General features: G+C 36.2%; 1 protein-coding gene across 1 annotated transcript; it reads right to left on the bottom strand.

The window, feature by feature from the left end:
* Nucleotides 1–649: 649 nt before the first annotated feature.
* LOC147504106 (protein STRUBBELIG-RECEPTOR FAMILY 8-like) lies at nucleotides 650–10184 on the bottom strand. Its single transcript, XM_086557201.1, has 16 exons — nucleotides 9907–10184; nucleotides 9665–9809; nucleotides 9496–9567; nucleotides 9311–9376; nucleotides 9136–9207; nucleotides 8975–9046; nucleotides 7564–7635; nucleotides 7404–7469; nucleotides 7235–7300; nucleotides 6828–7162; nucleotides 4977–5233; nucleotides 3654–3925; nucleotides 3423–3558; nucleotides 2984–3123; nucleotides 2710–2866; nucleotides 650–1088 (listed from the first exon to the last, which is right to left on the bottom strand). Exons 1-16 carry the CDS (start codon nucleotides 10007–10009, stop codon nucleotides 936–938), a joined length of 2184 nt encoding a protein of 727 aa, XP_086413327.1. The 5' UTR covers nucleotides 10010–10184; the 3' UTR covers nucleotides 650–935.
* Between the last annotated feature and the right edge of the window lie 1473 nt (nucleotides 10185–11657).

Here is an 11657-nt window from a genome sequence, read left to right as displayed (position 1 = left end):
GTTTTTCTTATAAACAGGGAATAAAGATTTTTCCCCTATAAACTGAAATTTTAACACAATAGACCTCCAGAATGTTTTTTAATTCGAAGATCAGACTGATTTCACTATTTTTCTGGAGGAACAAAGAATATACAAATCTTGGCATAGGATTCTCCATCAAGTTCTTTAAATTTGCATTCCAATAGATCAACCTATCCATATTATTATTTATTTAATGGAATTATTCAGGCAGACATTTGGCACAACGTTCACTTCTTCCATCCCTTCCCCCCCAAAGGTAGAGAGCATCAGAGCTAATTCGACCAGCTGGAAAGGACTGGTCTTGTGAAGTTTTGAAGTTTCAAAACCCAATATGGTTACAACTTACAACCAGGCAACTTTCATTAGGTCTGCCTGGACTAATTCGACCGTTGCATCTGATCGTGCCGAGGATGATGCGTGGTTATCGAACCCAATGGGTATGAAAGTGAATGTTCCAACTGGATTATTGGAATTGCTGGAAGATAGTTTTTTCTTTTGGTGGTTGAAACCGCCAAACTTTGTATGTAATTTACTGTTGTTTGATATTACTGCTTCTTGTACAGAACGGTTTATTCCGCAATAATAAATAGCAGTTACCAAAAAAAACTTGCAAGGCAATGCGAGCATCTCAAGTATCAAACCAGTATCTTGCTAAAATATTATCAAAATCTTCAAAACAAATTAAATACAAGCGAGTTGTTTCATGTTAAAATATACACCTCAATTTGCATTCGAAGTAAAAAAATATATTAACCTTTCTATATTAGTATGACAAATAAAACACTAACTTCATTGGACTCCAATCATCTACTCTTCACCTGTTTGTTGTCTGTGATTTTATCTTACCTTGGATTTGCTTTCTCCTAAACAAAACTGCAAGCAGCAATCGATATAATGTCATATCATCCACCAACTCAAAATGACATTTCAAGTGCTTCATAATCCGGTGTTCTGTATGGAAATCCTGATTCTTCACTGGAACGCCTTTTGACTACACTTGCCCGCTGCATCAACCGAACTAATGCTTGCACAACTTCAGACATGGGAGGCCGAAATTCTGGCTCCACCTGAAAACAATAAGAAAAAAACAGATTGGTTAAGTAGTTTGATTTAAAGTACAAACTATAAAGTCAAACAAATGACCTGTAAGCATACAATGACATAATTCAACAAATAACATATCAAAGCATAATGTAATAGCTTCTGTGGCATAACATAATGCCTTCAGAGGCACGTGACACAACTGGAATGTGCCAGATGAGAGGTTATTATAAAAGCAGCAGATATCTGGTGAGGAAAGCAGTTGTCGTGTGTGCCGGTATGTGCTTAATGGTCAAGGTCAAAGTCCAATTCCATTACTCTGGTCTGTTCAAAGTTAATCGAATAAGTTCCTGCAGAACTCTTAAGTTATCACATAATATGAATAACTTCCTGGTAATGAGGACCTATATCCTATTAAATTTCCTTTCCAAACAGTTCTAACTCTACAGGGAGACTTCCACTTGGTCCAGGTCGTAGATCGGTATATCGTGCTAGTTGACATCTTAACATTTTGGTATACAAACGCAGACTCAGCAGGCTCTCCTTCAGATAGAAGATCTACTACTTAGAAGTAACCTTGTTGGAGGTAACCTAGTTACTTGGGAGAGTAAAAACCATACAGTTGTGGCAAAATCTAGTGCAGAAGCTTTAGTATAGGGCTCTAGCCCACAGTACTGGTGAGTTGATATGGATTTGTGACTTGTTGCAAGAATCAGATTTCCCGGTGCAGATGCCTATACCACTACACCGTGATAACCAGGTATAGCTATTCACATTGCTACCAATCCAGAATTTTGTGAAAGACCAAAATACACTGAGGAGGACTGTCCTTTGGTAAGAAAAAAAGTTTAAGTGAAAGAGAAATGTACTCCTCACGTTCCCCTCCTCTCATAGTCAGTTGGCTGACATCTTCACCAAACGTCCAAACCAGTTCTTCGTGCAACTTCAAATCATATTTGTCCCAAGCTGGGCATGACTGACAAATATATATAGCTGAAGGGGGCTTTTAAACTACATTGAGTCTCTCACACATTCTAGTGTTGAGTAGTATATTGGAAAGATTACATAATCTCACACATTCTAGTGTTGAGTAGTATATTGGAAAGATTACATAATCTCACACATTCTACAAGTGTGGAACGGTATATTCATATTTCCTATTTGGGAAACTTTATGCCCAAGCTACTCAATATCATAAATACCAAAATTTGGGTTGAGTAGAGATGAGCTCTCTTGAATCCTAATTCCGCCTCCATCTCCTTCACACTTTCTTCTCCACTTTTTTTGCTTTTCTACTTTTTCTCTTTTTTGGGGTTTCTTTATTTTGCTAGTATTATACTCCTGATATACCAAAAACACATGCCAAGCACTAGGGCTATTTGAAAAGTGACCATCCATCCAAGTTGTAGATAAATGAAAAGCAATTAATAGTTGGGCATAAACTATTTAAGGATAGAACAAAATTTTGGGATTTTTGTCCAGAATTCAATTTTTTTTAATTATATCAGTATGAAAGGTAAGTAGAAGCAAATGCAACCAGATTTACAGGAAACGAACGGGAATATTTGAATGGTAATACTTCATCTTCATAAGCATCATTACTAATCGAAAAAATGAAAAATAATAATAATAATTAAAGAAGTGTACCTGAACACACAAGGCTATGACATCAGCGAAACGTGAGAGAGACTTAGCAGGGTAGATTCCATTTAATGCAGGATCGACCATTTTTGCCAAGGCATCAATATCGTGTAGCTGGGGAGTAGCCCATCTTACAAGAGATTGTTCTGATCTTACCCTTGAACTGAATAAACACAAAAGAGATAAGACAAGAGAGCGACTGGGAAACATAAAGACATTGTAAAGACCAATAAACAATCTCAAAAATGTGAAAACAAAATCATAATATATGGAGGGTTACCTGTCCAGTGGCTTCCGGCCTGTTAATAGCTCCAACATCACCACTCCAAAGCTGTACACGTCACTTTTTACATTGTAAATCCCAGACATAGCAAATTCAGGAGCGCTGTAACCAAAGGAACCAACCATTTGAGAGGAAACCTGTCAAACATGTCTTGGAGCATTAGTACATAAAAGCTGTAACATTGGAGCTGTCTAAACCTCTTCTATCAAGCTCAAAACCAATAATGGAAGTCTTCAACTGGTCATTATTAAGGAGACTGTATTCATTGGTTTGAATATAACTGTCAATAAGCATGGCAACTCACTTGATTACAGTTGAATAAGCTATATCACTCAAATCATATTATCAGTGTGATAGTAGCTTTTTGTGCTTCGACTTTTAACCTTAGAATTACCATATCTTCCAAGTGACAAGCATATCCACCCCAGTAGCTTACCTGTCTCTCAGTGTTTGGTGCTAGGGCAGCTAGTCCAGAGTCTGACAGGTGAGGGTTTAAGTCTTCGTCAAGCAATATGTTCGCTGACTTTAAGTTTCTATGCACAACCAAGGGCAAGCACACCTCATGCAAGTACCTGAACAGGAGAATAAGATGGGGGCACAATTAAAAAATATCAGTCACACCAAGAAGAAAGCAGAAAAGAGCAGCTTCACATCACAGAAGACTTACTCAAGAGCTCTAGCTGTGCCAAGCGCTACCTTAACTCGAGCATTCCATGAAAGTATATTGTTGCTATCATTGGGAAAATGTAGCAAGTCATGTAGAGTTCCAATTCCAATGTAATCGTAGACCAGGAGGCGCTGGCCATGCTCGGCACAATACCCTACAAGTGTGATGATGTTTGAGTGTCTCAAGCGCGACATATTTGAAACAGCTTCAAGAAAATTGTCTTCCTCTTGCAATGATATGGCTGCACTGTCCATCTTTTTAACAGCCAGAACCTAGATCATACAGTACACATTAATTACCAATTTTGTAATAAAAATTATGCTTCCATAGTTCCATATACATATGCGGGAGACAAGGTAATAGTGAAATTGTATTTGTGTTAATGGAAAAGTAGTTTGGAGAAAAAGAGGATACGGCCTAATTAAGTTTAGCCTTGTATCACTTCCTAGAACTCTAACAGTAATGAGAACATAAAGTAATTGTATCTGATAAATGTTCAAATCACATACAAATTAAAGACATCACCTTCGTGAACAAAGATCTGAGAATTACATTGACAAATAGTTCCAACCCTGGCAACTCTGGATCGCTATTCAAATCTCTTACTCCAAAGAATACGAAAAAATGATTTGGAGCCAGCTTGGGTTCAAGTATAACCAGGTATGTAATTTATCAAACTTAAATCCAAATTGCATTATTACACCAGAATCATAATACACTTGGGAAGATTCAGACTCATCTCTGAATCCACAAGTTTATTCATGTATAAGATGTCCCAAGTAATATATGTTTCTAGGACACTAGAATTGAATGATAGTTCCAATATAGACATCCTGTGCAGTAAAAGGTGTAAGTCCGGATTTGTGTTCTTTAGTTTTCCTTTTTAGTTTTGAGGAGAACTTTATACCTCATGAAATGCACTGCCGCTTTTTTATTTGAAGTCGATCCTTGATATTCAATTAGGAAGTAACTATTAAGTCACATTTGGACCAATCAATTATTAGAAACCAATTGAGAATCCATATACTAAATCTTGGTTTATAGTGGGTTCCAGGTCAAGTCTAACCAGTTTTAGTTCCTGCAAAAATATGACCATTTACTCTCAGTAAGAGAAATGCTAATATATAACCTATGAAAGACTTTTTTCATTTGGAAGAGCAAAAAAGTCATATATTTGAAATCTTGGCAGCGTTGTAATCCACAAAAACCTTGTCAAGTATCTCGGAACTTATCCTTGAAGGGCTAGGTCTAGTAATGCTCATACCAAAAATAAATAAAAGAATAAAAAAGATAAATCGTGATGAAATGATATATCTTGATTACCTTCCCACTTGGAAATTCCGCTTTGTAAACACGGCCAAGAGAGCCTTCACCAACTAAGCATTCCTGACTAAAACTGTTTGTTGCTGTTTGGAGAGAAGCGACAGTGTAGGATGTTGCAGTGATAGGAGATTTCACTCTATTCCCAGACCCATTATTGCCAAGTTCTCTTTCTCCCACCAATTTTTCTGCAGGCAAGGGTTTCAGATCTGCCACAGTAGCCATACTCTTGATATTTTTCCCACGTGCTTCCCCATTGCCTAGAAGATAAGGGGCAAAAGATGAATTTCAATTACCACAAACATCAGACTGTAACATGATGCTAAGATAATTACCTTTCATAAACAAACAAACAAACAAACAAACAAACAAACAAAAAAAGGTCGCACATAAAAGTAAAATCAATTTAAACATTCTTAAAAATTGATAGCACAAGTTAGATGCAACATTGAGATTCCATGTTCATAGATAAAATTGTCGAATCACTGGAAGACTGCATCAATTCATACCATACCACTTTAGAGGCAAGTATACAGTAGCCTACGCTTTGACCAAGTAAGAATGGAAATACCTATTGCTGGCATAAACAGTGGTGAAATTCGTTCAGAACTCCTAGGATGCAGACAAAGCATGCGAACTGTCAAAAGAAATGAACCTACAGATGCAAATGCGCATAGAACTGGTACACTGCATCTAGACACTCTTATTGTTAAATCAAAGGAAATGATCTGCACCTTCTCCTATGGGTTCAGGTAAGGATAACTTCAGAGATAACTTCAACTACATACAGGAACCTAAAAGAGGAGTAACAAAAATTCACTAGTAAAACATCTTTCGAATGCAGCAACAGTAGAAGGGATGACAGCCTTTCGCAACAGAGAAATCAGAGTGAGTATGATTTTTTTTTTACAGTTAGGTGATTGTGCGCCAGACTGGATATCTTGGAACACACAATAATCTTAAGAAGACAAGAGGTTCAAACTACATTTGAGCCTCCCAAAGCTCCTGCAGAGAAGGAATTTTGGTGAATATGCCTGGAGCTAAGACCATCAAAATCAACTGTGATGACTGATGAGTAAAGTTAAACCAGGAATAACAGAAGGAGCAGTATTAAGCAGGGTTGCTCTTGTTTGAACTGAACTCTGAGTACAGTGTGTATAAGGATCAAATTTTAGCGGGTGAAATAGTACCTAAAGTGGCACAGGCCTATTTTCAGTTGCATAAATAGTAGCTTGCAAGCAGATTCTTTAGAAGCTGCGTTTATAACTTTTATTGGTGGTCGTGGTCATTGAACAGGTCGTGGTGGTTGTGGTCATCGAAGCTGAAACGTAAGGATTGTAAGTGTAGGTGTCAAGTGAAATACTGAGTGGTTTAACAGGGATTGACCAGCCAATCATACATCTGAGGAGCTACTGCTCCTCCTACTCTGTATCTCCAGGATTTGGTGCCTATTCCCCTGGTTTTCGTGATGACGTACTCGCTAAGAATGACAATGAGGATCAAATGCACCGTCTTTTGTGTGAAAAAAACGTAGTCCCAAAATTTATCATTGTCTACCAGTAGTTGTCAAATCATCACATTTGCAAGCAACTTTCACTCAGTGCCAAACTAACAAAAATGCAAACCAGACCTGAAGAAATGCTTCAAAAGGTGTTACTCGAAATGAAGGTAACCAACAGGAAAGAAGGAACCTTAGAATTCTTAATTTCTAAGTAAGATTTTATAGCTCATGTGTGTTCTCTGTCCAAACTTTTGACTATTAAACTAGACCAAGTAGAATATGACATCTTGTTTGAAATAATAAGGGTGTTCATAAGAAAAGAGTCGAAACTATGAACTGATGAGTAAAACTACCTTTATGTGCATTAGCATGAATAGTTCCAACAGAAGCTTGTGCGTTACTTTCCTTCTCGTGTTTGCCCTTTGAGTCCTTTCGTAGGCAAAACACAAAAGCGACCATTACAAACAGAGACACCAACACAGTACCCAGAACTATGCCTACTATAGGGCCTACTGTCAGTCCCTTGCTCCTATTACGAACAGAATCTGAACCTTGTCCATTAGATCCCTGAGCTGCATTTCTGTGAGTTCCATTATGGCTATTATTGTTATATGATCTACTGGGAGGAGGTGATGTATATGGAGGTGGAGGAGGAGCAGGGCCATTGGCAAAAGAATTTCCATCATATCTGTTTCATGATAATTGTAGTGTTAAGAGAATATAAAAGATAATTGAAAAAAAAATCTTATTAAGAGCTTACATAAGATTTGGTATCAAAATAAACTCCGGTGGAAGCCAGCCACTGAAACGGTTGTTTGCAAGATTTCTGTTGGAAATAAACGGCATCAAAACAACACACAGATGCCTAATGTCCAACTTTTAGAAGAATATGGAGATAGAAACAGTTAACTCGACAGGAAAATACTCACAGATTAGCTAAAGGAAGATTCACAAGAACATTAACTGAACCAGTTAATTGATTATTTTGAACATAGCTGCCAGACATTGGGGGGGGGGGGAATTAATAAAGTTAACAAAGAAAACCAAAAATACAGAGCACCTTTCATGTTCAGCTTCAAGGATACTCACAGAGTAGACAGATTAGACAAGGAACTAAATGAATTAGGAATATCCCCAGTAAAGTTGTTATAGGACAGATCCCTGCAGTCCAAATTCACAATAATATGAATACAAATTTATTGTTAAGAGTAAAGGGTGAAAATAAATTGCAATGATACACAATACTCCAGAATAGAATGTCATATACGTATCAGATAAGTAAAAGGTTTGAAATTCACAAGACTGGTCACAATGCCATCCCTATCTCGGTTGGAGATATATAAATACAATTTGATACAGTCAGATCTAAAAGACTCCTTGAAGGCTACGAATGCAGTTACATGTGTCTATACATGATAGCTACGGAGACAAGGAACCTATGGTCTCCAAGGCTCGACGCCAGGCGCCAGTGACTGGCCATCACCTTACACCTCTAATCACACAGCACAAGTAAGTTTACAAGGTTCTTCTGAATCACTACTCAGGAATTTAGAGCAGGGAAGAGTCACATTTCCACTATCCTAAACTCCCAACTACGAGAGTGATTCAATTTTCAGAGGTTATGAGGAATTGAAGGCCGAGTTATTTTGAAGACGCAATTTTTACTAACTTCGCTAGATGGTATTTATGTGCCTCACAGAAAATTTTCTAGTGTTCGCTCTAATCTGTTGGCAGCACTTATAGGGATTCTAAACAGGGCCATTAATATCAGAAGTCCCATAATGCTGCCTTTCATAAGATAAAGCCGACACCCAATTCTTTATACAAATATCCACAATCAATTTGGATTGTATTCCAGAACAAGCAGCAGAACCAAGTACTGAGAGCACCCGTTCCAAGCTATAATTTCAATTATCCATAATTTACATTATCAGCACGATCATACTGTTAGAAATCGCCACCTCCCCCACAAGAGATGCGCTGCACTCAATTAACTTGACCCTTCCCACGGCTCAAAACCATGGAGACTACGCATGAGCACTTTAATTTGATCCAATTTTTCATTAAGAATAAGAATTGTATTATCACCAAGTGGAACATGTGAAATCATAACCTTGTCAAGGCCCAAACTAAAACCCTAAATGGCTAATAGGGAATCGTCTACCTATCAGTCTACAAAAGATTCAACACAAAGATGAAGCAGAATCATAGAAAGGAGAGAGGAAAGGACCTATTGAAGGCCTTTCTAGCTCCTTAAGCAACCAGTCAAGTTTGCATTCATCAACACCTAGAAAGATGCCAATAAACAAATTCCCTAATCCATTCACTCTATTTGTCCCAAAAACTTATAATACAACAATACACGAACATTACAGAAAACGCCGCAATCTACTACAGTTGTTGCTTCTTCCTAAAAGCAGCTAAGTTTAGTATGACCAGTTTATTTCCTAGAACTCACTTACCTACAATAAATAATTTAAAATAAGTATTTAAACATTACATGCTATAGAGATCTTGAAGATTTGCAAAAATATCTCCAAGAGACTGCGAGAGCGAGTTGTGGCTGACATTCCTACAATGAAAAACTTATATATAAGCATGTTGAATCTCTTGTGAAGAAATACTACTTGATGCAAATAGAGCCTTGACATTGATACTTACAAGAAATTAAGTGAGCCCATGACAGAAAGGGAGTAAGGAAGATTTCCACTCAAATTATTACTTGCCAGATTTCTACATTGCAGCACACAAAAAGCCTTTACAAATCAGTAAATAAAACCAAGAGTTCAAACTTAAAAACAAACCAAATAAAATTGATCTGATCAATTAACATTACAAGTTGGTAAGATTTAGCGGTAATTGATAAGGGATTGTGTCGTGAATCTCATTGTCGCTCATATCCCTAACACATAACCAAAAAAAAAAACCAAATCAAATCATAGAACCTAAAATCAACAATTAATAAAATAATGCAAAAAAAAAAAAAAAAAAATATTGAAATAATTAATCCAAACTTCTTACAATGTCCTCAACGACAAAAGATCCGAAAGCGTGTATCCCATTGTTCCACTTAGTCCTAATCCAGAAACCTGACTGTTTAATAATCATCAAATTTAAAACAACCCCATTATTCAAAAACTCAAATTATCATAAAATATCAACAAAAAAAATCAATAAATACATTACTCACATTGATACAATAGAAGATCCTTCACAAATGATCCCTTTCCAGTTTTCACCACATGGATCACCACCACCACCATTATTACTAGATTTCCATCCAGTTAACTGGGATGGACTATTTAAAGATGTGTAAACAACTTGTAATGCTTCAACTACAAAAACCAAAAAACACACATTTACTTCCATTGTCACCTTTTAGATTGATCTTATAAACACAATGAATAAGTTTAAAGTAAAAGTAAAACTTACAATCTGCTGGATCAGTTGTTGAGAATATAAGACATGGGTAAACAAGAAATGAGATGAGTAGTAAGAGAACTAAAGTTGGTAGTGTTCTTTTCTTGTTAGACATTAGTGTGCATTGAAGAAACAAGCTAAGACAGATTTGAAGCTTTACTTCATGCACTCTTTTTACACACACACACACAGAGAGAGAGAGAACGTGGGTTTGTGAGTGTGTCGGCGAGAGAGAGAGAAAGAGAATAGAAAAAGGAGAGGACACCTGAAGTTGGAAGAGTGACAAGGACTGATGATACTGAACTACTGAAGACAGTATGGGAGTTAAAGTGTAAGAATACGAAAATGACCTTTGGAAGTTAGTGACATAGAATCTATATGCATTTATTTCAGTGTTGACTGTGTAGTGTATACAGCAGTACATGTTGGTTGATTAATGAGTTTAATGAAGACTACAATTTGGACCACAGTAACTCTACTTTTTCTGGTATACCGATATATCTGGTTACCAAACTATGGTCTATTCAGTAGTTCAGTCCAGGCCCAATTTTTCGGGATATTAGGATATATCGGAGTGGCCAAAAAAAGATATATATCGGATATATCGATATGTTGGAGAGATAAATTGTTTTTGTGGTTTTTGGTGACAATGCCTGATATATATATATATATATCGAAAAATATCAGAAAATATCGGAAATATCATAATAAGTCGGAATATTGGAAATATCATAACTGAAATTGTGTAATCTTTTAACAACTCACTACATCTGTATGTATTCCTGACTTTTTTGTAATGATTTGGCCCATAAAGTGAAATTGTTGAAAAACAGGATATCTCTATTAGTAAAATACACCATAATTAACCTGGCCTTTTAAATTAGACCAGCCTTTTTTCTACCACCTAATACCCCTAATTAAATACAAAAAAATATTATTCTATGTCTTAAAAAAGGACTATTTCGTCATTTAATTTTTTATTTCTATTTATACCTTTCAATTACAACACACAGACAAAGGAGTTTTATGTAAATTCGAGCAAAACCCAAATCCACTTATATTGACATGTATGCGGTGTTATCTTGCCATTAATACCCACTTAAATACCATTAATACCCACTTAACTACCATTAATACCGAAGTTCTTTCAACTTCCCTTTTTTCCCATGAACTCTTTCCAAGATCTTGGTTTTGCTTTATGTTTCCAATTCGGTTAGATCGAATCGTAACTAAAGAAGGACTTGAAAAAAATTTCAATTATATCGTGGTTCTTGATATCTGTAACTTTATTACCTTTGTTCAATGCCTTCACCCGAAGATCTTTTCTCTCCCTCAATCGACATATCCATACATCCGATTTGAACAAGCGGTTAAAGTTTCGGATCAAGGTATTTTTATATTAATTAATCTTTTTACAATTTTATATTTTTCTTGGACTATTAATTTATTTTATTTTATTTTACAGTTCTTGGTATTATTCCTCGGTGACGTTGGACGCTTTCGTTGTAAAATTAATGGGGTTGATTAAGGTGGATGATTATGATAAGGCTCTTTCCACCATTCAAAATCTACCCTCTACTCTCAACGACTTCAATTTCTATAAGGTAATAACAATAATCTATAAGGATTAACTGTATGGATTTTTTGGTCTATAGTTACATGAGTTTCAGATTTAATCGTATTTTTGTGAATATGAATCATCCATAGAGAAAACTGGATTGTTTGGTGTTTTTAATTGTGAAATGTGTCCTTGATAATGACTT

This window comes from Coptis chinensis, chromosome 4, assembly GCF_015680905.1.
Source record: "Coptis chinensis isolate HL-2020 chromosome 4, ASM1568090v1, whole genome shotgun sequence".
NCBI classification, from domain to species: Eukaryota; Viridiplantae; Streptophyta; class Magnoliopsida; order Ranunculales; family Ranunculaceae; genus Coptis; species Coptis chinensis.
Note: the sequence above shows the minus strand (reverse complement) of the source record. Positions and strands in the feature narration are given on the sequence as shown.